Source organism: Pteropus vampyrus, unplaced genomic scaffold (assembly GCF_000151845.1).
Source record: "Pteropus vampyrus isolate Shadow unplaced genomic scaffold, Pvam_2.0 Scaffold126, whole genome shotgun sequence".
NCBI classification, from domain to species: Eukaryota; Metazoa; Chordata; class Mammalia; order Chiroptera; family Pteropodidae; genus Pteropus; species Pteropus vampyrus.
Genome location: NW_011888907.1, coordinates 3,101,477 through 3,126,783, shown reverse-complemented (window position 1 = coordinate 3,126,783; position 25,307 = coordinate 3,101,477). Strand labels below are relative to the sequence as shown.

The following is a 25,307-nucleotide window of genomic DNA, read 5'->3' as shown; positions in this document are numbered from 1 at the left end:
CGAATCCCTCACACAGGGCTCCCATGGATGCTTGCGCCCTTCCCCAGCCTATGACACTGAGCTCTTGGCTCAGAGATGTAGACTGGAGAGAGAAGAGCCAGGTCACTGGGCCAACCCCTTGATAGCCACAGACATCTGAAATGTTTCTGTGAAAGTTTTAGCACGTCCCAGAAGCTTCTGGGTTTCTCAAGGCATTTTCTTTTTCAGCTTTTTGTTTCAAAATAATTTTTGAAACAAAGTATCCCTATATACCCTTTACCCCGCTGCCCCCAATGTTAGCACCTGTGCCACCACAATAGTTATCTGAACCAGAAAATTCTCATTGATGCAACACCCTGAACTCAGCTCCAGACTGAATTCGAATTTCCCCAGATTTGTCCTAATGCTCCCATTCTGGTCCAGGCTCACACGCTGCGCTTAGTCCTCTGTCTCCTTAGTTTCTTCTGATCTATGATGGTTCCTTGGTCTTTCCTTGACCTTCACAGTTTGCTGAGAACTGCTCAGTCATTTGCAGAGTGTCCCTCAGTGTGGTCTGTCTAAGATTAGAGTGAAGCAACGAGTGTGTTTTTGGCAGGCATCCCACAGAAGCGGTGCTGCGTCCTTCCCGTGTAGCTGCCCCCACCCCCGTACCCCAGAGCTTGCTAGTGCCAGGAGGCCAGCTGCCACCACTGCACTTGGCAGAGACTCAAGGCAGGCAGGGGAGAGGGGACTTTATGGTAGGGAAGGCCCAGAGTCCCCACTGGACACTACTGGTGTGGAGAAGCCTATGTGATTGGTCAGGAGGTATATTTGGCATTCTCTGGTTGGTCCTAATTTGGAAGCAGGAGCAAAGAAGTAGTCACCAACTGTTTTAAACTGATTGCTGCAGGAATTGTGGTGTGTTCCTTGGGGGCCAGTCAGTTCCACCATCATTCATGGTCTGGCCTTTGTCCCTGTGTGTATTGTCTTTCTTACCTGAGAGGTAAGGATTGTTTTACTTTATTTTATTTTTGCATTTTTATTGAGATATAATTGACATGTAACATTAGTTTCAGGTGTACAACATGATTTGATGTTTGTGTATATTGCAAAATGATCACCACAATAAGTCTAGTTAACATTCCTCACCACACAGTTACAATTTTTTTTTTTTTTTTTTTTTTTTTTTTGCTAAAGGTATTTTTAAGGAAAAATCTCAAACTCTCCCAACCCTTAACATAAATCCTCACAAGGCACCTGAAACCATACAGGTGGCTCACTTCAGAAGTCCCTCAGCTTCCACTCTGAATTGAGGAATGTGCAGTCTGACTTTAAAACAGTCTCTTCTGGAGGGAGAGCCACAGAGCAGCGCTGTACATTATAATCCTAGGACTTACTTATTTTATAAGTGGAAGTTTTTGCCTTTTGACCCCCTTCACCCATTTCACCCTTTCCCCTAACCCACTCTCACCTCTGGCAGCCACCAGTGTATTATCTATCTATAAGCTTGGTTTATTTATGAGCTTTATTATGAGGTTTATTTATGGTTTATTTATCTGTGAGCTTGGTGTTTTGTTTAGATTCCACATATAAGTAAGATCATACAGTATTTGCATTTCTCTGATTTAGGTTCATCCATGTAATCACAAATGGCAAAATATCCTCCTTTTTATGACTGAATAATATGCAGTTGAGTATATGTACAACATTTTTAAAAATCTATTCATCTATCCATGGACATCTAAATTGCTTTCGCGTCTTGACTATTATAAATAATGCTGCAATGAACATGGAGATGCAGATATCTTTTTGAGTTAGTGTCTTGTTTCCTTCAGGTAAATACCCAGAAGTGGAATTACTGGGTCATCTAGTATTCTATTTTTAATTTTTTAAGGAACCTCCAGACTGCTTTCCACAGTGGCTGCACCAGTTTACAATCCCACCAACAGTAAATGAGGGTTTCCTTTTCTCCACATCCTTATCAACACTTGTTCTTTTCCTTTTGATATTAGCTATTCTAACAAGTCTGAGGTGATTGTCAAACTGTGGTTTTGATATTTTTTGTTGAGGTATAATCAACTGATATTGATTTGCATTTCCCTGGTGATTAGTGATGTTGAGCACCTTCTCGCATGCCTGTTAACTATTTGTATGTCTTCTTTGGGAAAATGTCTATTCAGATCCTCTGCCCATTTTTAAATCAGATTTTTATGTGTGCGTGTGTTGAGTTGTATGAGTTAAAGATTGTTTTTTAGGAACAAACATTTACATCTGGCCTAATCTAATGTTTTACCTCCCCGCACCCAGATACTATTTTGTATAAATACATCTTTGAGCTTATGAGTGACTTATGTTTTGAGAAGGCCAAGTGTGGATTTTGAAACAAAACCAAAGGTCTGTCTTCTCCCCTAAAATGATGCCTACAAGATACCATCAGGGTTTTGCCTCTTCCTAAAAGTTCTGGCCAGGTGTGCAATTGCTTGTCAAAGAACAACAGTGTCACCTTGAGTAACTGGCAACTGGCTGCCCCATCTTACTCTTCCCCCAGGGCCAGGCTTTGATTTACTTCTCCCCCTTGAGCTCCTGAACCTCAGAAAACACAGGACACTCATGACCCCAGAAATCATCTTTCTGCTGTGACCAGAGACCCAAGGGCAACTCTTGGGCGCAGTTCTTCCGAGATCCTCCCCCAATTCTGCAGCTGCACCCCCATTCTAGGGTTCATTTCTTGCTTTTTTTCTTCTAACTTAAATTCACCTAAAGCAGAGGTCCCTAACCCCCAGGCCTCAAACCGGTACCAGTCCATGGCCTGTTAGGAACTGGGCCATACATCAGGAGGTGAGCTGCAGGCAAGGAAGTATTTGCAGCCACTCCTCAGCGCTAGTGTCACCACCTCTGCTCCACCTCAGATCATCAGGCATTAGATTTTCATGGGAGCACCGGTCCCTGGTACCAAAAAGGTTGGGGACTGCTGACCTAAAGGACATTTTATATTACTACCTTAAAAAGAAATTCAGATTTAATTCTGAGGTTAGAACTTAAAATGTGTATATGTGTTTGTGTGTACACATAAATTTATATATAATATAAAATATGTAATGTTAAAAAACAATACAACTGAGTAAGTTTTAAAGATCTTATTGGCTTTATTCAGTGATTCATAAATCAGGCAGCGTCCTATCTAACAGACAGAAAGGGAGCTCTATGGAGCTATACAAAGTGAAAGACTTAAAAAGGCAGAAGGAACAAGACAAGGAGGTTAAATTGCCAAGAGTCAATTGTTTGTGGCAAGGTCATCTTCCTTTAGGGGACAGCAGGGGTGTCAGGCAGATGACCTCACGAGTGTTGACTGGGTAATCCCAGATTGACTAGTTTAAGATTCTACTCCTGGAAGAGGCTGACACTACAAGTTAGATATTAAGTCTCAGTTTGGTGATTTGGGGCTTGGCACGAGTGACTCCATTTTGGGCCTGTTGTCTCTTTTTTAACAAAGAAATAACAAAGAATCACAGCCTATAATACAGTGGTTTGAGTTTGCTGGTTGACATTCTTATTCATAAAATCAATTTAATTGGTTGTGATCAATTTTATTAAAATTAAATGGGAGGGGAAATGGCAGAACAGATTGCACTTAAAAAGAGCTATTTTTTACTTCCTGAAACTTTTGTTTTCCTTAGGGCATGCATGCATGAGTATATGTGAATATAAGTGAGTATATGATGTAAAATATTTCTTAGCGTAGGTAATAGTTAAAAAGATTTCTTAAAGAACTGGTTAGCTAATAAACATGAAAAATTTTTTAAAAGAAAGAAATTTGGTATTACTAGCAACAATGGAAGAAACAAGGTACAACAGAAACAAAAGAACATGAAGAAAATTTCTCATCTAATTGCCTACCTTGGTACAGAGCCCTTGGCTCTTGCTCCAGAGAGAGGGAAGGCAGAGGTGGTGCAGGAACTGCAGGAAGTTGAGACAGGAGCAGGTGGCTCTGGCACGTGGATCGTGTGTGTCAGCTGGGGCCGCCCACCTTGCTCCGGGCCTCATCCTAGGCCACTTGGGCCATTGGTTACCATTTGACTGATGATGAGCTCTAGACTGCACCCAGGGAGCCCATGTTCTTGGGCCCAGCCTGAAGGGCTGGGTGCAGAGAAGTCCCAGCCAGGGTGTCCCCTCATCAATGGCAGAGGGGACCTAATGACTGTCTTAAGCAAGGAGGTGGGGCCTCTCTGGGGTAGGCTTGCATGAATTCAGAATCGTGGCAATTTGGGGGAAGGAGTCAGGGGAGAGCATGGAGGGGATCCCTGAGCACTGTGGGAGGGGTTCTGACCAGGGAGAGGAGCTGGGGGTGGGGGTGGGGGGTAGCCATACAGGGGTTGTGTCCTCTCTCTTACTAGTGAGTAGGTAAGTGGGGGAAGGAGAAATGCCAACTGCAGGAGAGTCTACACATCAAAAGTCAAATCTGGATTGGGCAGATGGGTGAAAAAGAGGAAGGCATTAAGAAGTACAAATTGCCAGTTATAAAAACAGTCACGGGGATATAAAGTATAGCATAGGTAATATAGTCAGTAATATTGTAATAACTATGTATGGTGTAAGATGGGTACTAGATTTATCGAGGGGAATCACTTCGTAAGTTTTATAAATGTCTAATCACTATGTTGTACACCTGAAACTAATATAACTTATGTAAACTGTGGGGGAAAAAAGGTCAGGTCCCCTCCCACCTCGGCCCCTCCCTTGTCTAGCAAGTTCTCATCACTATTGACCGTGTAGTAGAAACACGTGGTCTGCTTCTGGTCTTCACATCTGGGCAGCCTCTCACTTGGATCCAGGTAGGCTCGCCCATCAGTAACAAGCTAGTGGCATTCTCTTGTGAGGAAGGACACAAGGCACATATTCCTCCCATTTTTCTGCCCCCTTTCATTGGGACCAGCAGCTGGTAGTGGCCTTACCAACACTCAAATCTTCATGCTCATTTCTTGGGGACACAGCACACATTCTAAGGCAAAGAGGTGCCACCTCCCTCCATACCCACCACTATCTCATAACACAGTTGCATTACTGCCCCATGCATGGAGACAGCCTCTTACTAAGGTGAAACCTGCCTTTCCCATCATAATCGCAGCTAGGCACCTGTCATATGTTTAAGTTATTTCTTTTGTTCTGGTGACCTGCCTTTTTCTCTGCCTTTTTTGTGTTTGTGTCTTGCTTTTTTTTTTTTTTTTTTTTTTAACTGCTTTGAAAGAGCAAAGAGCTCTTTATCTTTTAGAGAAATTAGCCTTTGGCCTGAGGGACAAAATCTTGACACCCTACCCCCTCACCCTCCACTCCCCTACCCCTGCAATCCCCCAGGGCAAGAATGTTCCCTTTATTCTCTAATCCTGGGGAACTGCCAGGGGCACTGGGTGCAACTGTCAAGCTGAGACTGCCTGTTCTGCTGGGGTGGCACCCCCCCCCTCAGGTTCTCCCCTAAAAAGGGCCCTGGCGTATTTTCCAGTGGTTGCCACAACAAATCATCACACACTGGATGACTTAAAACAACGGAAATTTATCCTCACAGTTTTGGAGGTCAGAAGTCTGAAATTATGGTGTGTGTGGCCCACTCCCTCCAGAGGCTCTAGGAGAGGGAGAATCTTTCCTTGTCTCGTCCAGCTTCTGGTGGCCCCAGGCATTCCTTGGCTGGTGAGGGCACCACACCAGTTTCTGCCTCTGTCTTCACAGGGCCTTCTCCCTTTCTGTGTCTCCTTTTCCCTCTGTCTCTTATCAGATCACTTGTCCTTGAATTTAGGGCCCACCCTAAATCCATGATGCTCTCATACGGAGGGAGATCCTTACCTTAATTACATTTGCAAAGACACTTGACCAAATAACATCACATTCACAGGTTCTGGGTGGACATGTTGTTTGGGGGCCACCATTCAACCCCCTGCAGGCCTTCCCTGTGGCCTGCCTCGACGCTCTGTCACCTGCAGTGATACGTTCTTATAGGTCTACACCAGTTTGGTGACTCTCTGTCCATTTCCACCATAGCTGTTTCCAGGGCAGGCCCTTGTATGTTCCAGTGGGCTCCATGAGCAGCCCGAGATCCGAGCCTGTGAGCACCTACCTGCTTGGGGAAACTGTTCATCACGAAACTGAGACCTGGGGAGCTTGGAGCAAGAACAGAGGGAGGGAATTCATCCATCAGCACCTCACACACTGCAGGTACACAAAGGGCTGGATCCTCTCTCAAGAAGGTGGTTCTGCGGAATGTGTTCACATTTAACATGCCCACCACAAGAATCGGCACCATCTATGCCCAGATGCCAGGGCAATTCCCAGGGTCCAGAATGTTGCGGTGGCTTGAGCTGCAGCTGGAGGTGCTGGGGGTGGGGGTGACACAGTCTCAGTGCATCCCACAGGCTGACACCTTAGCAGTTGGCTTGAAACCACTACTAAGGGCCTGGTTTCTGTCTGAACAGTTTCAGATTTACAGAAAAACTACAAAGGCAACACAGCCCCTCCACCTCACACACCCAGTTTCTTCCATTTTAATGTTAATCTTACATTAGTATGGTACATTTGTCACAAACTAATGAACTAATTGTTAACCTAAAAATGAAAAGCCAAGATGAGAAACAACAGCATTTATTCGAGATCTAAAAGAATAGCTATTGGGGAAGCACTGATTTAGGCAGAAGTCCAAATAGGGTTCTGACTAGGAGACAAAGGCAATGGGTATTTATGAGAAGAGGAAGGGGAACAATTAGATCAGTAGAAGAGAGGCATTTCTATTGGTGCAGATGAGCTAAAACAGTGACACTAACTCTAAACAATGTTTTTAATTTTCAGTCTGGTAGTCATCAATCTGCTTTCTTGTTATCTGTGCAAACAGTAAAGCAAATACAATGTTACTTTAGGCCCAGTCCAAGGATTATTTTGCCCTGATTTAACCTTCCAAAATTTGAGGCATCAGGCACACAAGGCAGTTTTTCTGTGATGGCAGCTCCGGCTCAATTTTAAGTGAGTCCTTCCACTCCCTTCTCCACCCCCCCCCCCCCCCCCCCCCCCCCCCCCGCCAAATACTGATGCGTTATTATTAACTAAAGCTATGGGATATTTAGATTTCATGTTTTCCCCACTGTCCTTTTTCTGTCCCAGGATCTCACACATTTAGTCATCATGTTGCCTTAGTGTAATATAGGCTTCTGGGCTGAGCAATTTCTCAGACTTTCTTGGTTTGATGACCTTGACAGTTTTGAGAACTGATGAGGTGTTTTGTAGGATACTCTCAGTTTGGATTTGTGGTGTTTTTCTCATTATTGGACTGGGATGACGGGTGTGGGATGGGGGACTACAGAAGTGAAGCACCCTTCTCAGTACATTGTGACCATGGCACATGCCATCAACCCGACTTATCACTGTGATGTTGACCTTTATCACTTGGCTGTGGTGTCTGTCAGGAATCTCCTCTGTAAAGCTTTTCTCTCCCCACTTCTTGTGCTATCCCCCTTGGAAGTAAGTCACTATGTACAACTCACACCTAAGGGCCAGGAGTCCTGCTCCCCCTCCTCAAAGGCAGAGCATCTGCACGAATTATTTGGGATTCCTCTGATGGGAGAGTTGTCTCTTCTCCTCCACTTATTTATTCAGTCATTCATTTATATTAGTGTGGACGTATGGATATTTCAGTCTTTGGATTATAATCCAGTACTGCTTTATCGATTTTGTTGTTCCCAGCTTTGGCCACTGGGAAGTTGTTGACCCAGCTCCTGTGTCCCTTGGTTTTGGTTTTTCCCTGGCACCTCAGGGTGCTCTAGGCTCATCCCTACGTTTCTTGCTCTGTCCTGGAAGCAGTTGTTTCTCCAGAGCCAGGGCCTGTTTTGAGAAGGAAACAGCAACAGGGCCCACAGAGCGGAATCCTGCTTATGCTTTCTAAAACATTCCACACCGGCACTGATGTGGGCTGCCTGGGAAGACCCGGAGAGCAGGAGGAGCGCTCATGGCCTTCTCAGGGAACACCTGAATCATTTGCATCATTTTAAAGTGTGAGAACCAAGACCTCAAAGGACACTGGTGTGCGGTGTCATCTCAGTGACATCTGTCCTTCACCCTTTCTTCCTCCTGGTCCCCTCACTGCAATTTGCTGAGCTTTGCATGCGCTTCCACTTGGAGGATAAATGTAGGTTTCCAGTGACAGATCATCAGGTATTAGGGCCCTTTGCTGTAAGTTCGGCTGCAAAGAGCAGGCAGCCACACAGTAGGAAAAAGATTAATTTTCTAAACATGTTTCTGTGGACAGGTCTAAGCTGACTTGAGCCCAGTGGTCATTTGGCTCTGGGCAGGTGGGGCCCTCTGGCCTCCATGCCTCATAGCCTACCATGTCTCCGCCTATTGCTGTGTGACTTTTTGGGGGGTGGCTTAACCTCTCTGAGCCCATCCACCCAGTTGGTACTAAGTTAAAATAACCTATTTGTGACAATCAAAAAGGCTTTTGTAAACAATTAAGCCATCAGCGCAGGAGACTGGCATCTGGATGCTGGTGCAGTGTCCTTCCCTTGCAGGGAGACAGATTCCAAGTTAGGAAAACCATACCAGCTCAGGCAGTTTTGGCTTCAGGTGACAAGGGGATGAGGCAAGTGGGGAAGGTCCCTTCTCACCAGGTCTTGTGTCCCCTCTTGCTCCCCAGGACCGGGTCTCCACCATCCCCAGCAGCCTGGAATGGGTAATGGTGTTAAGGAAGGCGCGGTGCGATTGCGTGAGGATGCTGAGGCCATCCTGCCCGCACCTGTCTCCTCAAAGGCAAGTACCCGGCATCCCCATGAGCGTTCTCATGGGTCCCTCTCCTGTGCGTGTGCACCTGTCACAGGTCACTCCCCACGTACACTGGAGTGGGGCTGCATCAGTGTGAGGCTATGGCGGAGAGGCACTGACCACCCCATTTTTGATGTGAATCCAGCCACTGACCACCTTGCAAGAAGCCAAAACCTCACCCAAATTGGCTAGAAAGTCAGAAGATGTCCTTGAGCCCCTTTTCTCGCTCAGATTTACAAACAGGAAAGAATCGGTAAACTCAGGGTTGGTTGAGATTGAGGGCCCAATTGGTGGAGTTTGCTCTCAGCTCTGGAGTTCATCTCTGATTCCACCCTTGGATTGAAGAACAGCTATATTCTGTCTTAAAGAAATTGGATTAGCCCCATCCTTGTTCACCGAGAAGCCAAGAAGAGTAGAACAGTAGAAGTTCTCCCAGCCGAACCTGAAACACAGACTGACCCAGCCCCACAAGAAAACTCCTCCTAGTTCCCAGGGCCTGGCTCAGGTGCCCTTGGGCAGTTCTCAGAGTCCACAGGCTCAAAGGCTGAAGTGTTGTCATTGTCCCAACTCTCCTGACTGTTCCCAAATTCTGAGTCGCCCTGAGGAGTACCAGGCAGGTGGGAGGACTAGTTTCTGGGTCAGTGTGTGGGGCACTGTCACCAAGCCATGTGAGGCAATGAGGGCCAAGCCTACAGCAAGCACTCTGTTTCTCCCAGTTTAGTGAACTTCCCAGAAGAGCATGAGGGAGACGCTGCCGCTCTGCCACCTGGATGGATCCTGGCAAAAGGCCCGTGCCCGTCGTATACCCGGGCACCCAGCACCAGTCTTCCTCCTTACTGGCCACACACGCAACATCCACCTTGGTCTGCTTGGCCAGCCTAATGCAGAAGCTCACCCTACAAATTGCATTTCTTTGGTTAAGAAGCCCAGCGTCTTCTTGTGGCGTTTGTGGCCATGTAGAGCCTCTGTAATGGCCCGTCACCTCTCTGTCGGTGCGCTGCCTCGCACTTCATTTGCAGGCCCCCTCCATGCAATAGACATGGACATGCTAATCACCTGGTGATGCCTGTGCTGAGCTCTCCAAAGAATAAAGCACCATACCTGAACAAGCCCAATCCCATCTGATCTCGGAAGCTAAGCAGGATCGGGCCTGGTTAGTACTTGGATGGGAGACCACCTGGGAAGACCAGGTGCTGTAGGCACAAAAAATAAATAAAAAATAAGGTATTGTAAGCTGACAAGGTCCTTGCAATCTGTGAGGTCAACCAAGGGTTGCCTCACCTAAAAAAAAGAAAAGAAAACGAAGAATAAAGTGCCATAGTCATTTAAGAGCTACTGAAATCATGGACTGGAGGCAGCAGCAGCAGCCTCTTCTGCTGAGCCGGGAAGTGGGCCCACAGCAAGTCCCAGAGCCCACCCCAAGGGCAGGGACTAAGGATATGTGTGTTCCAGATACACAGAGCTGGCCTTGAGGCTGTAAGAACTGCAGACTGCACAAGGACACAAGACTGCGGAAGGACACAGAAAGGACGTACCGGCTTTCCCTCCAATGCCAGCAAGCACATAGGCTGTCGTGGGGTGTTTCCTCTGCTCACAGCGGGCATAAGCAATCTCTCATGGGTTCACAGAGAAGAAGCTGAGGCAGGGAGCTCATGCCAGGAGCACCAGGGACACTTCCAGCATCTGATGTCCACACCTCTCAAAGCCAATGGGACCAGATGACCAGAGCCTTGCTGCATGACCCGGAAAAGGCGGGGGTCCCCAGTGACAGGCCTGTGTGAAGCAATGAGCAGATCGAACCCCATAGTGAAGCTTGGCCTCAGAAATATGGGAGGGAAAACACTGCTGTGAAATTTTTCTATTAGGAGTGGGCTAGGCAGGCGAAGGGGCTGCTGGGATGGTACGGGAAAGGGGCTGGAGCCCTATGGGACGGGAGCTGGATTGCAGGATACAAGATCCCTGGGAGCACTTGGGACACTTTGGAGAGGATCTGGGAGTGGGACCTAGACCAAGAAACCAGAGAGGCTATCTGGTCACTGCAGTCAGGACAGAGCCCAGACTCAGGCCAGGAGTGTGGACAGATTCAGTTCCCAGCCCTCCATCACTGGGCCACCCACTGATCTGAGCAAACTCAGGGGCCCTGGGCCCTACCACATCCACTCAGACCCAGGCTGCCAGTTGTACCCCCCCAAATGCCCTCACAGCCTCCCCTGGTCACAGTTTCTGCTATCTCCATCTTGATTTCTGCAGGAGCCACCTCTTCTCTGGTTACAGTGAAAATGGCCCATCCACCTTCCATGCTTCTCCATGTCTATTTGGGTAAAAGCCAGCCTACTTGTGGGGGCCCCCCACCCAAATGGGTGACTGTGTACCTTTGAAGATTTAGTTCATGTCTTGCTCTCTCCATAGACTGATGGCCCATGGGGGATGGGGGGCTCCTACATACCCCCACCCTGCACTGCATGTCTCCAGGCCCCTCGGGGCTCCTGGTCCGTGTGGGACTTCATGGATTCCTGGGACCACTGAACGACCTGCCCCTCGCCATCCTTGCTCATTGCAGATCGAGGAGAGATGGGGGCACCTCTAGTGCAAGACATTCCAGAGTGCTCCCCATAGCTGCTTGTGAGAGTCAGCTGGAAGTATGGAGATTCCAACCCAATGAGACTGCTCAGGGCTCAGATGGACATGCGAGGGAAAGAAGGCTGTGCACGGGGGGCTTGAGGAAGTTTAAGAAGACGGAGAAAGTGCTGGCCCCGAGGCTGGCCATGGGGGCATGTGATGCAGGTCAGCCACTGTCACCATTATCCTCGTTTTGGCACTGGACCCTGAAGTCCTGACAGAAAGATGTGGAAAGGGGACACCCCGACAGGGTCTGCCTGCCTGACACCCCGTGCCAGCCTCCTTACCCCCCGAGCACAAAAGCCTCATGACTTTGCCTGAGACATTGCAGTGCGCGTGAGAGTCCAGCACACAGGTGGATGGAACCAAGGCCTGCACGTGGGAAGGGTCAGGGGTGCCTCGTGTTTGGAGTCAGTCCCACTGTGGCTGCCTCCAAGAACACAGAACCTCACGGGTTGGCCCAGACAATACGTCACCTCTCACATGGATGGTCTCTGTCACCTGGGAGGTTTTCACTGTGTCCTGTGAAGATTCTGGCACCACGGCTCTCCCAGGGCCTCAACACTCAAACCACTGTGCATCTCTTGGCCCTAGACCAGCGAAGGGGGATTGGAGGGGTGGGGAGAAGTATTCCTCTTGGTGCCATCCCCAGCAGAGCAGTCCCCTCCTATACCTCTCCGACGACAGACTGTATTTGTGTGTTTCTTGCAGAGCGATCACAGGCAAGTTCTCAGCTCCCTCCTGTCCGGGGCCCTGGCTGGCGCTCTTGCCAAAACGGCAGTAGCGCCCCTGGACCGAACTAAAATCATCTTCCAAGGTAAATGCTGTCTGTCCATCTGTCCTGTGCAGTAGAGTTGCTTCCAGGCAGTCACCCTCCTCCTCCACAGAGCCGCAAACTACACTGCAAATTGGTTTCTTAAATGACTCCTAAATCCACTAGAAACCCTACTAGTGTCCTGTGGTGATTGTCACACAGTACCGCACACCATGCAGCTTAGAACAGGAATTTACTTTGTCACAGTGAAGAGGACAGAAGTCTGAAATCAAGGTGCTGGCAGGGTGGTTCCTTCTGGAGGCTCTAGGAGAAGAGCCTTCCTGCCTTTTCCAGCTCTAGGTGTCCTTGGCTTGTGGCCACATCACCCCAATCTCTGCCTTCCCTCAATGCCTGTGTCCTTTCCTCTTCTTATAAAGACACCCCTCATTACATTAGGGCTGACCCCACCCCAGTACTACCTCGGTTTAATTTAATGACATCTTCAAAGACCCTGTTTCCAATTAAGGTAAGTCACAGGGACTAGGGGTGAAGACATGGACATGTCTTTTGCGGGGCACAGTTCAAGAAACCAGCTCCCTCTCTCCTCAGGGTTAAGCAGGCACAGGGTTCCTTGAAGACGAGGCCTTTCCATCCTGCAGACAGTGACTGCGCATGCTTGGTGCTGGACAGGAGGATGCTCACAACCTGTGACCCCTGCCTCTCTGCCGTTTGGGAGGAGAGGCCCTCCCCAATTCCTTGAGCTGGTCCACCTACACTCTTTGTGCCTCAGTTTCCTCATCCATACAATGAGGACAATAACAGGCACACAGCTGAGCTCCCCTGTGTCAGCTGCATTGTTACCTGGCAAACACGCTGTGTTGCGCCCTCCAGGGAGCTCTGTGTAACTCTGAAGGCAATTCGTGTGCACAAATGTCCACACACACGAGAGTGCAAGGGCATCCCGGGAACACAGCAGAGACTCAGGAAGTGAGGCAGGGGAGTCTGCAAGACTGAGACCCCTCATGGCCTGTGTTGCTGGATCCTTGTGGCCACCATGGCTCCAGCCCCTGATGACAGTGCACCAAGGAGCAGGGGAGTGAGCTGGGCAGCAAGAGAGGGTGAGAGAGGCAGGTTAGGGGCACCTTTACTGGGCCATCAAGAAGAGAGGGCAGATCCCAGACAAAGACCACCCTGGCCTTGTCCCAGGTGAGCCTGAGCCCCTGGACTGGTCCCCACATGGCTAATGTCTGTGACACCTTCCTCAGAGAGATTTGGTTGGAGTCCAGTCTGGTGTGAGTGCTGAGTGTTGACCCTCCAGAGGCATGTCATCCCACAGGCCCCTGTAGAGACCGTCACTGTCCTGGCATCAGATGGCAGCTCAGCCCCTCTTCCTGGGGACAAGTTGGCATGCAGAGGGGCCTGGGCACAGAGGGTGAGGAGGTTCCTGGGAGGAGAGTAACCCTGCTCAGGACACTCTGCTCTCCGCCCTTGGGGGTGGTAGTAGCAGGGTGGACTGTTGTCACTCTCTAGCTCAGACCAGACCCCTGCAGTGGGAGTCACACAGACTTGGGGTGGGGAGTCCTGTCCTTCACATCTAACAGTCTATGTTGTGTTTTTGGGTTTTTTTTCCAGTGTCTTCAAAAAGATTTTCTGCCAAGGTAAGTTACTAGATCACCGATCCCTGGCTGTGGGGCTACCCACTGCCCTACTCGGCCGGCAGGAAGCAGTGGCAGCCTGGGGACAAGGGGAGTAGAGAGACACTTTTCAAGGTTCTTTTCTGCTTTGGTTCTCCCAGGGTGGTTCCTGGGAGCCTGGGTAACCAAGGCCTCCCTGCCAGGGCCCAGTCCCAGGACCACCTGTCCTGGCACACTGAGCTCTGGTCACAGCACAACCTGGGAATTGACAGGAGACCCCGTATCCTTGGGGTGGTGGTGAGGGGACTCGATGTTCTAAACTCATGTTTTCATATTCGATTTATTTTTAAACAGAGCAGGTATTAATAAAGAAAAAGAATATTTTTAAAAGCTAGACTACTAGACAAACACCAACAAAACACCCTCTGCGTGGGGTTCTGAGCCTGCTTTGCCAGCCTGGTCTCCCTGCTGGACAAAATGGGCAGGAGGGGCAAGGGGGAGGGGCGGGAAAGTGGAGAGGAGGTAGGTGGAGGCATTGACCTTGCCCCGCCACCCCCCCAGGAGGCCTTTCGGCTGCTCTACTTCACCTACCTCCACGAGGGCTTCTTCAGTCTGTGGCGCGGGAACTCGGCCACCATGGTGCGCGTGGTGCCCTATGCCGCCATCCAGTTCAGCGCGCACGAGGAGTACAAGCGTGTCCTGGGCCACTATTACGGCTTCCGCGGAGAGTGAGGCCCCCATCCCGTACCCCCGAACCCTCTCAACTCCCTCCCGTCCCCCTGCTCCCCTGTCTTTCTTCCACACACTCACCACATCAGAACTCAGACCCCCGGAGGGCAGGTCCCCATCATTCATTGATCGGATCTCAAAGTGATGTCCACCAAGACCCCCCCAGCTCTGCCACCAAGAAGCCAGCCCACCTATCCTTGGTCCTTCTTCCCCACACTCATACCTGTGGGCCGTGGGCTGAGCCTCCCTCCTCTGGGCCTTGGGGTCTCACAGTCTGTCTTTGCCCCTTCCCCACTTTCAGAGCCCTGCCCCCTTGGCCCCGCCTCCTCGCAGGGGCCCTCGCTGGAACCACAGCCGCTTCACTTACCTACCCCCTGGACCTGGTCCGAGCGCGCATGGCTGTGACCCCAAAGGAAATGTGAGTCCTACCACGGTGACCCTCACCAGCACCGGGGACTCTGTGTGTAGTGAGGCCCCAGGTCGGTTCCCTCCGTCTGACTTTTGGGGTCTGAGTCTGGGCCTCTACATCCAGGCCACAGGGGAAGCTGTAGTGTCAACACTCCGCCACGTAGACCCTGTCTGGTACAACAAGGGCAGGCCAGGCATACGATCCTGAAGCTGTTCTAGAAAGTTCTCTAAGCCTGAAGGTCGGTTCTGCTTCTATCCAACTAGTTTTCATTTCAAATTGGACATAGATGCATTAAACAGATAGAGGAATGAGAGGGCTGAGCACATGAATGATCCCTGTGGTGAAAGTTGAATATGGTCTTGGACCCCCATTATAGCCCTCTAATGCCAAAGCTTTTGCCAGGTGTTTGTTTATGTTCCTTAAAGAAGGGAAGCATCAGCATCCAGACCTGCCCCCACTGCAGAGGAGCCTGGAATTAATGAGTTAAGGCCAGTGGCTCCTCCCTGTACGAAGCTCCAGCCCACCCGCTGGTTGCTCTGTCCTGGCAGGTACAGCAACATCTTTCACGTCTTCATCCGCATCTCCCGGGAAGAGGGGCTGAAGACCCTCTACCACGGCTTCACGCCCACCGTGCTGGGGGTCATCCCCTACGCAGGGCTGAGCTTCTTCACCTATGAGACGCTCAAGAGCCTGCACAGAGGTGAGGAGGGGTGGGGGGCAGCATCCTCAGTTCACACAGACCTGGAGACCCCACACTAGGACCCCTGGATCAGGCAGGCTGGGGGCTGAGTGTCTGATTCAAGAGAAGGCACATGACATCAGGCCACTGCTGGGGAACCTGGACTCACAACCTTAAATGCCTTGTTTTAAGTGCAACCTTGTGAAGTTCACTGTGTTGCCCAGAGTTTTGGCAGCCACTTGTGCAACCACAGGCAGCTGCACAAAGCCTATGGGTAAAACCTAGGTGGAGGAGGAGTGCCGCTTGTGTTTTGGTAATTCTGAGAGTTTTGAAAAGTACAGGGAACACTATAACCACCCCTCTAAATGCTGGCCACTTCCTCCTTGCGGTTGGAAATACTTGTGCAATTATATGTGGCAGGAATAATGTCTCATCTTGTTTCCTGGTTATAAAAAGTAAATGGAGTGGAGTCACCTCCTGCACCTCTGGGCAGCGCAGCTCTGCCTCAGCCAGTATTGAGTCCATCCTGCCGAGTTCCATGGCTCTGTCGCATCCTTTTAGCTGTGGGGCGGGCCTCCTTCTGGAGGGGTGCATTTAGGCCATTGGCGGATTTTCCGTGATCAGTGGACATCCAGGAGTGCCCATTTGTGCAAGGGTCCGATTTGGGTTTCATTCCTCTGGCTGCTGCACTTGCCCTGGGGCCCTGTCCCCACATTCATCCCATGCGTTGCTCTTGGTTAAGTAATGTTTTGCCTGTGTGGTGAGTGAACAGCGGTATGTCCCCATTTTTAATTCTTAGTTTTAAATTTAAAACACATGTGCATGTTTAGAGAAACTCTGTTATCAGTCCCTTTGGACCCAGGAGGAAGCGCTGGATGTTCACCATTGTGTGTTTGCTCTCAGGCCCCTGTGCAGGGTTGCCTGGTGGGGTAGTACGGAGAAGGTCATGGACACTTCAATGTCTCACTTTACTAGAGGAAATACAGGACTGATTCGATGGGAGCTCGCGCTTAGTCTTTTAGACCTGGTTATATTTTTCTTTGGGCTTTTCTGACTTTTAAAAATCTTTTATTTCTTTAAAAAAAAAATGATCTAGAGGTGAGGAAGGGGTCCTAGTGGGAAGGCTCAGGGAACCCGGTCAGGTCCTGAAACTCAGGGGCAACACAGTACGGGTTTGTATAGGTGCACAGGGAGCGCCTGTGGGTACTGGTGTGTGTTCAGGTACGGGGGTGCGCTCCCCTGCGGCGCCCTCATGGCCCCTCCTGGCCCTCCCCGCAGAGTACAGCGGCCACCGGCAGCCCTACCCCTTTGAGCGTATGATCTTCGGAGCCTGCGCGGGCATCATTGGGCAGTCCGCCTCATACCCGCTGGACGTGGTGCGGCGGCGCATGCAGACGGCCGGCGTCACGGGCTACCCGCGCGCCTCCATCGCCTGCACACTGCGTACCATCGTGCGGGAGGAGGGCGCAGTGCGCGGCCTCTACAAGGGCCTGAGCATGAACTGGCTCAAGGGCCCCATTGCAGTGGGCATCAGCTTCACCACCTTCGATCTCATGCAGATCCTGCTGCGGCGTCTGCAGAGCTAGGGGCCTTGCACTTGGCAGCTCTCGGGACAGGGAGCCGAGCTCCAGCTCGGGGAGGACCGCTGACCCTTAATGCTTTGGAGCTCAGAAGCGCGGCGGGGCAGGGGGCGCTTGGTTTTGCCCCGGAGCCATGTGTTGAACAAGCAGGCGGGCCAAAGGGGCTGAGCCCAGAGCTTCAGGTCTGGGTCTGAGAGGAAAGCCAGAAGCCCTTGGAGTGCAGTTTTAGGATGGGTTGGCTAACCGCCTCTTCCCTTCTCCCTGGGGCTGGTGCTGCCTCCTGGAGGTACCCCCTGAACGCCCTGATGCTGGAGTGACCAGCGTCTCCTGGCACTCTGTGTCCTTGGACACGCTCCTGAGTCTAATGACCCTGTCCCCACTGGGCTCAGAGCCAGACTCCGCCTCCCCCTTGTCCTGGGTCTATGCTCAGGATGGGGGAGCTGAACAGTGCAGGAGAGGCTTGGCCTACCCTGTCCATGATGGGACCAGTCTCCTGCTCAGTTGTGGCTACAAATGCAGCCTCTTACCCACCCCACCCCTGTCCTGCCTTTTTTTCCCAGGTGACATGACTCCCTCCAGCCCCAGAGCCTTCTGCTCTGGAACAGCCTTGTCTGAGAGTATTATCCTGATCCTGATTCCACACCAGTGTAGGGACCCGGAGCTGGTCTTCCCCGCTGTTGCTGGCCCCTTGGCAACACCCATGGAGGCTGGGCCTGAGGCCCTGACCCTCTGCCCACAGGGTTGTCTGATGTCCTTGAATGAAGTGCATGGAGGTGGCTGGCAGCCTTGATCTTACCCAAATGGGAACTTCCAAGACAGTATATGTGGCCAGGGGTGGAAAGCTCAGAAGAGTCAGGGGACCCCCTGGGAGCTGGTCTCACAGAGAAGTTCCCGGATCCCTTGGGTATCACAGGGATGGAGGAACGCTCATTTCCTAATGATGTTTGTAGTTTATTGACTTTGTTTTTTCAATTTAGCCAGCCCTGGGTCTAGTCACGGTAAACTCTGACTGATCTGATCTGGTTCTAGGACATCCACCATGCGTGAAATGACCTGTGTGCTTGCCCCACACACATTTCCAGTTGTGACTTTCATTTCTTCCCTTCATTCTATTCTGTCTGTTCTTGCCTTGGACTTGTGTCTGTTCTTGCATGTGTCCATCAGCCAGCCCCAGTCTCATACCCAGACTCTTGTCCCCAGAGGCCCAAGTAGCCTGCGATGACTGTCATATTGGGTGAGTGTCCCACCTCTTCTCCCCACCTTGCTCAGTGCGCAGGAGAGGCAGGGTCACCCCTCACAGAGAGACAGGATGGGGACCCAAGAGCCCCAGGCAAGAGAGAGCAGCAGGGACTGGGGGGCCACCCCAGGCAGGTGAGACTAGGTGACTGGCTGGGCAGCACCCTACTTAGGACTACAGGCTGGGCAGGAGTGGGAGAGTCCCTCGGGTCCTGCTGGACCCAGTGTGCCTGCCCAGGGTGGCTCCCAGTCCAGGGGGCCTTAGCAGTGCCACCCCATTCCTCTAGTGCCACACACAACTGGACGGGCACCCTCCGCAGTCACACCCCTCCCTACTGGCTGCCTGTCCTGGTCTGGAGTTATTTTGATGCCATGAAGACACTTTGTTTATATATAATGTTTATATATTTTAAAGATTTGTGCCAAGAGAGTATATTTAATAAAAATTAAAATAACTTTTTCTCCTGTCCACGTCTCTTTCCTTAGGCTCTGACCCCTACCCCACCCACCCACCATGAACCTAAAATAGAGTTGAGGTTATTTTGACAGAATTTTTAGTAAAGTCATGAGTAGACATTTTAAAAATGTAATTGAATTGTTAATTAATACTATGATTTTCTAGAAAATGCAGACTGCCCAAAAGGGTTTACCAAGTAAGTAGGCCTCCTAGTTCCTTCTGCAGGGGCATCGCCATTTACCAGTTCGTTGTATGTCCTTCCAGAGATCTTGTGCATACATACTTGTACCTTTGGGGACATCAGTCAAAATGGGCCACTGCCCATCCTGTGTGCACTGCTCCAAAATCCCCAGATTTCTCTCTCCTGAGCCCTGTGGTCTGTTGCATGCTGGGGGCTCCATTTCACAGATGGCTGAGGCCTTTGGTGCTGAATGTCCCCATCTTCAAGGGCAGGAGGGTGAGGCCACCATTGGTCTATCACAATGGCCATGAAAGAACGTGCAGGGTGCACCAACCAGAGGGGGGAAGCGAGAGCCTCGCATGGGTGGTAAGCAATGCGCTATTTACTTATTTACAATTTAACCCCATTTATTTGCTCATTCCTGGGTTAGCTTTTTGTCATCAGGAATAACGCTGTGACTGCCACCCTTGCTCCTGCACCCATAGGTGAGAATCTCCCAAGACGTGTCCCTGAGGGACCAGCCAGCTATGGAGTCACCTCTTCCAGGTGCCACCAAAGCACTCCCCAGCATGGTCATGCCAATGCAGGTGCCCACGGGCATTGTGCAGGGTTCAGGCCACACCTTGGCTAGCCTCCGACTCCTGCCTTTCTGGGGTGCCATGTGGTACCTCCTTGCTGTTTTAGTCACATCTTCCTGTGATCCCTTATAAGGCCCGGTGTCTTCATGATTGTTAGCTGTTTATTTCCCTCCTCTTAGTCATTCTGTACACTGCAGCCCCAGACAGCAGGCCTGGTAGGAGAGGCAAGATGTTCTTTAGTGACATAAGCAGGAAACTTGTATTTTTGTGTCCCAGTGAGGCAGGAATGGGTGTGACACCAATACATTGGAGAGAAGCAGCTGCGGCTTCTTCCTCCAAGCCCCTGAACTCAGTGGGCCTCTTGCACCTCCAGGGAGGGGTGAGTTGAGGTTCCCAGACTTGTGTGTACCCTGAGATCTCTACTCGAGACAGGCAATGTCATGGGTAATGCTGCTCTGACTCTCAATGTAAAACATTTTTTTTTAAAAAGATGCCGTAGAGCCATGGGGAGGCAGGTAGGAATCCTGGAGAGCAACTAAAGGGAGGCAAAGACCCTGTCTAGGGTATTGGGGAAAGCACCCCCCAGGCCTGGGGATTCCCTGCAGGGTGTGTCAGGCAGGAGTCTAACAATGGAGAGCCATGGAGTGTTTGAGCAGATGAGGAAGGATGGTAGGGGGAGCTCAGGTAGGAAGCCAGGCTGGGGTCTGGGCAAGGGGATAGAGGCAGGCAGGGTCTGTGGGCTGAGAAGGTTCCGAAGGACCATGAAGCCCCTGCCCCAGGGCCCAGGCTGGGCACCCACCTTCGACTCGGGAGACCAGACCCACTCGTTTCCTAATTTGTGTCTTCCTAGGAAATTGTCACTTCCAGATGACTTCTGATAATTCGTAGTGTTCCCTTAGGATCTTATTGTCTCTGCCTTGGTTATGACTCTTCTGCCTTCTCAGCCTGTGTTTTTCCATAGCACCAAGAGGGGCCCAGGTCCCAGCTACTTTATCATCTGGGCTGTCGTGGACGGATGTTTATGTCCTCCCCTAAAGCCCCGTGTTGAAGCCTAAAGCCAATGTGGTGTTAGGTGGGGCTTGGAGAGGTGCTTAGGGTCAGATGAGGTTATTAGGGTGGGGCCCCCACGATAGGGTCAGTGTCCTTACAAAAGTCACTAAAAAGAGCTGGCTCCCCTCTCTGCCTTCCGCCTTATGAGAAGAATTATCTACAGCCCAGAGGTGGGTCCTCCCCCAAGCTGCACCAGCACCCTGATCTCAGACTTCCGGCCTCCAGAACAGAGAGAAATCAATTACTATTGTTTATCAGCCACCCAGTCTATGGCATTTTGGTATAGCAGCCAGAATGGATGAAGCCACTGGCAAACTGGTCCTTCTCTAAGTTGGGGCCCATATCGCTTTTCCTAGCTCCGTTCCAGCGAGTCTGCGTGGCAGGTCTGGGTTTTTCTCTCAGAAGCTGGGCACTCTGAGAGGCCCTCATGGTCCCTAATCAAGGTGGCCCCTCAATTAGGGAAAGAAGGGTCTAGGGTTGGGATGGAGTCTCTTGCAAAGCCCCCCTCTGCCATTGGCTGAGCAAAGTGGTGGCAGTGGGGGTTGGGGAGGACATTGCCAACAGGTTTCCCATCGGTCTAGGTATGAAGAGAAAGAGAAGGTTAACAGGAAAGATGGAGCTGATGTGACTGAGGGGTTGGACATGCAATACTGGGCATGCTGGCTGAGCTGCCTGAGATGCCCAGGGCCATAGAAAAACTGGGATTTGCTGACAAACGTGGGGCCCCATGAGAGGGGAGCCTGCAGTGGGAGGAGGGGAGGGCAACCCACAGGGGTGGCCAGGGAGTCGGGTGGTGACCAGGCAGTTACCGGTGAGGAGGACACAGTGAGGGCAGGAGGCGGCCCGAGGACTTGGCAAAGCTCCAGCTCGAATGGACAAACCTCAGGTTGTTTCAGTTTGTCAGGTCTTTTCTTTGCACTGGTTTTCTCCTTGGCTGACTTCTCTTGAGGCAAAGGTTTGATTTGTTTTGGGGTTTTCTTGTTTTTTTAATTCTCCTTTTCAGCTAGTTTGGAAATTATACAGTCTGTCTCTTGTGACGCAGGGTTTCTCAGCATTGGCACTGCTGTCTGGGCCTGGGGCATTCAGTGTTGGGAACCATCCTGGGCACTGTGGGGGGTTGAACATCTCTGGCCTACACCTACCAGATGCCATTGGCTTCTCCCCCTGAAGTCGTGCCAACCAAAGATATCTCCAGACATCTCACTGACTAGTGTCCCTTGACCACCAGCTTCCATCTCCCCTATTTTCGACTGTGGTTCTACCTTCTTTTTCTCATTCTTACACTTTTTTTGTATGTGTGAAATGTGTAACAAGGAGTCTGTAAATAGCTATGTGATTTGATGCAGAGCAGTGAGAGGTGTAACTGTCACCATTCTTCCTGCTTTGGCTGTCTTGTGAATGCTGCACCTCATTGTGCCTGTGCCTGACATGTCACTGCATTGCTTTTGTTTGTGGTGTTTGTACCTTCCTGTGTCCCTAAGTCACATGACACTGAGATCCAGAGCAGAGAATATGCACAGCCATGATTGAGTGAAGGGACAGGTGGCCCAAGGTGCCGCTGCAGGAGCTGTGCCCAGTGGGCCCGGGGCCACTGGATGTCAGCTCACAGGGAGTCCCTGATGACTCGAGGTGCCATAAGACAGTGCAAGGAGACAGTGCTCTATCACCTTTTGATTCTTGGGCCACTAGGTATGGCCTGTTCTGTCCTCACTGGGAGTTAGTCTTTGTTCTGGAACTTCCCAGAGACGTGCCTTGGGATGGGGCTCTTGTCACCTAGCATCAGGCACCTGGAATATTCAGGTCCTGGGGAGTTCCCTTTGCATCATTCCATGGAGTGTCTCATTGTTTATTTGGATTTCTCCTGCTAGAACTCTCATTATTTTGAAGATTCTTCCTCTGATTTCAATCTAATTTCCTTTGTTCTTGTTTTGCATATCTTTTTTGGTTGTTCCTTCTGCAGGATTTCTACAACTTTATTTTCCATCTGCTTTTAATCTACAAGAGCTCAAAAAGAGATCAAAAATGGTTCTTCAGACATTCCTTTTTAGTAGTATTCTGTTCTTGTTTCATAGATACAATCTCTTTCCTCTGAGAATATCTAGACTGTGTTTTGTAAGTTCTCGTCTCGCTGTAGAATCAATTTCCCTAAGTTGTTTTTTTTTTCTGTTTGGGTCTGTTTTCCATACTGGATACCTCCTCAGATCTCTGGACACTCCTGGCCATCTGCTCATAATGAAGAATAGGGACTGAGACAAGCAGATTGGAAGACCAAGTGAGTGCGGGGCACACGTGGACTCACAGCTAAGCTGGTGGCTGATGGGAACTCCATGGTGCCAGTGTTGTTAAATCTTTCTTCTTGGGCTAGCTGGGTTCCACAGGGGCCTTCAGTTTCATGCCTGGAAGATTCTAGAATCTACACATAAGGGTGAGGGATGGTGGCTCTCTTCATTTAGTATTCATTATGTGTAGCCACCTAATCCCATTTGCCACCATACACTCTACCAAGCATGGCTTCCCTCCTGGCTGTGCAGTGGTGTCAAGGGAGAGACACAAGTGCCTGAGAACTTCCCAAGCAGCTTCCACACCAGCAGGCTCCGTGTCTCACCTCCACCCTCAGCCTGGCCTGTTGGGACCCAGTGCAGTCAGTGCCTCTGGAAGCTTCTACAGGTAAATCCAGTTATTTCCTGGGCTTCGGGATTGGTGTCCATGGGCTCTTCCCTTAATTCCCACCTTCTGGAACATTTAACTGCCTCTTTTATTGGAGATTTGAGGATAAAACTTAGATGATGCATTTAGTTCACCTTAACCCAAGTTTTAACCCTTGTTTTATGTATACTTTTCATGTTTATCCATGTAACAAAACCAAAGTTTCAAAAGTCAAACACCACTCTAGGACAACAGCATGGGATGCTGCCTGATTAATAAGTTGTTGAATAAAGCCAATTAAGATCTTTATAATTTACTAAGTTCAATTTTGGCTTTTCTGCCATGTGTTTGTTGCTATATATATGTGCACACACACTGGGTTCCCACTATGTAGCCAGTGACAGAAAAATTCTGGAGTCAGAGGGCTCCTCGTCCTCCTCCTCCTGGGTCCCCATGGCCTGAACAATGTGCACATTTGCCTGCACGTGACCTTTACAGGAAAGCAGTCCCCATGCACCTGTGGCTGAGGGCAGTAGCCACTGTGGCCCAGCCCAGAGCCATAGCTACCCCCACCTCCCTTCTGTTTCCTTTTTGTACAAAGCCATTATTCAGAAGGGTGGCCCCTTACTCTGCTGTCAAACCTGAATGTGCACACGCAATCCAGGAACAAAGGCTGTAGGGCCCCCTGCCACTGGCCCCAGGAGTCAGTTTCAACACAGAAGCTCAGGGTCCAAGGGGCTGTCATAGGACTGCAGTAAAGGATTGGGCACAGTGGAGATTCCCACGCCTACTTGCACCTGGGGACAGTGAGGCACACACAGAAGGGGCAGCCATGGGGCCCCAGGAGTGTCTGCAGGTGGCTAGGAGCCTGCCAGATGCTGGTAGAAGTAGAGGCCAAAGAGGCTGGAGAGCAGCTGGCAGGCGGCAGTCCACCAGATGAGAAAGGCCAGGACACCGCGGAGGAAGAGGGGAGTAAGCAGGCCGCCCAGGGCCCCAGTGATCCGGGCCGCTGCCTGCTGGGCCTCGTCCTCCTTGGGGCCCACCGGGCCATGGCGGGCTGCTGCCAGCACTGGAGATAGTGAGAGGGCAGGCCCCAGGCCCCAGGAGTAGCCACCTGTGAAGAGAGAGGGAGGGGTGGAGGCAGAGAGAGGCGGGTAAAGGGGGCCGAGGCCAGGGCTGCCTCAGGGACGTCCAGCCCACCCAGAACTCCCAGCTTACCCCCACCCCAAGAGGCAACTCCCTCTCACCAAGTGTTTTGAGCAGCAGTGTGCAATTGAGGGTGAGGATGAGCGGCGTCAGGTACTGCAGGCTTACCACCGTCACATAGCAGTAGACCCGTACCACCTGGGGGGCAGGTAGCAGTGGCAGGTGACCCTCTGGACTTGGGCTGACCCCAGGCTGAAAGGACTGGAAGCCCCACCCTGCACCCCAGGCTCCCTCCCTAACAGGCACCCATACCCGCTGCTGGATCTCTCGGGCCTCAATGCAGCCAGCCTCCCGCCGCAGCTGCTCCACGCGGGACTTAGCCAAGCACAGGTAGGCCTGCAGGTGGGGCCGGGTCAATGACAGCCGTAGTAGGCACAGTGCCACTAGCACCCAGAGGCGCAGGGAATTGAAGGCTGAGTCCGACAGCCTGTGTGGAGCAGGGCAGAGGGCTAGTGAGGCCACACCTCCCTTCAGTATCTTCCCACAGGACCCACAGCTCTCTTAACAACTCCCTGAGCCTAGGAGATCGGAATACACCTTCCCTTCCAGCCCCACTCCCATACGCACAAGGAGAAGTGTGCCTCCCCAAAGGGCAACTGGTGCAGGAAGTCCCGTGCAATGGGCCGGGTCCAGAGCCACAGGATGAATAGGGGGGACAGGAAGCTGGTGTGCAGGAGGAACCTGGGAGCAAGAGCACATCAGGGTGAGGCCTGAGCACCCACCATGTCCCCAGCCTCTCCCCTAGGCTCCCCAATCTCCCACCCACCTGACCCTCCACTTAACTGCAGCATGGGCTGG

General features: G+C 51.0%; 2 protein-coding genes and 1 pseudogene across 9 annotated transcripts in view; 2 read left to right on the top strand and 1 right to left on the bottom strand.

The window, feature by feature from the left end:
* Positions 1-23,078, top strand: part of SLC25A42 (solute carrier family 25 member 42) — a 36,698-nt gene extending 13,620 nt beyond the window's left edge. For 2 of the 6 annotated variants that reach the window (XM_011366728.2, XM_011366727.2), the window contains 8 exons: positions 5,989-6,162; positions 8,627-8,739; positions 12,082-12,187; positions 13,757-13,782; positions 14,320-14,486; positions 14,789-14,905; positions 15,445-15,596; positions 16,854-21,725. In XM_011366728.2, coding sequence (XP_011365030.1) covers positions 8,659-8,739; positions 12,082-12,187; positions 13,757-13,782; positions 14,320-14,486; positions 14,789-14,905; positions 15,445-15,596; positions 16,854-17,161 — 957 coding nt within the window. In that variant the 5' untranslated portion in view covers positions 5,989-6,162; positions 8,627-8,658 and the 3' untranslated portion in view covers positions 17,162-21,725. Of the gene's footprint in view, positions 1-5,988; positions 6,163-7,861; positions 7,986-8,626; positions 8,740-12,081; positions 12,188-13,756; positions 13,783-14,319; positions 14,487-14,788; positions 14,906-15,444; positions 15,597-16,853; positions 21,726-22,858 lie in introns of those variants that run through there. The other 4 variants (XM_011366730.2, XM_011366729.2, XM_023534533.1 and 1 more) reach the window with 3 other exon arrangements.
* LOC111744077 lies at positions 9,837-9,953 on the top strand (annotated as a pseudogene).
* Positions 23,079-23,394: 316 nt separating the features above from the next.
* The window catches only part of TMEM161A (transmembrane protein 161A), a 13,739-nt gene continuing 11,826 nt past the window's right edge, over positions 23,395-25,307 (bottom strand). For 2 of the 3 annotated variants that reach the window (XM_023534534.1, XM_023534535.1), the window contains exons 10-12: positions 24,762-24,936; positions 24,551-24,647; positions 23,395-24,417 (exon numbers count right to left, since the gene is read on the bottom strand). In XM_023534534.1, coding sequence (XP_023390302.1) covers positions 24,164-24,417; positions 24,551-24,647; positions 24,762-24,936 — 526 coding nt within the window. In that variant the 3' untranslated portion in view covers positions 23,395-24,163. Of the gene's footprint in view, positions 24,418-24,550; positions 24,648-24,761; positions 24,937-25,076; positions 25,191-25,307 lie in introns of all 3 variants that reach the window. The other variant, XM_023534536.1, reaches the window with a different exon arrangement.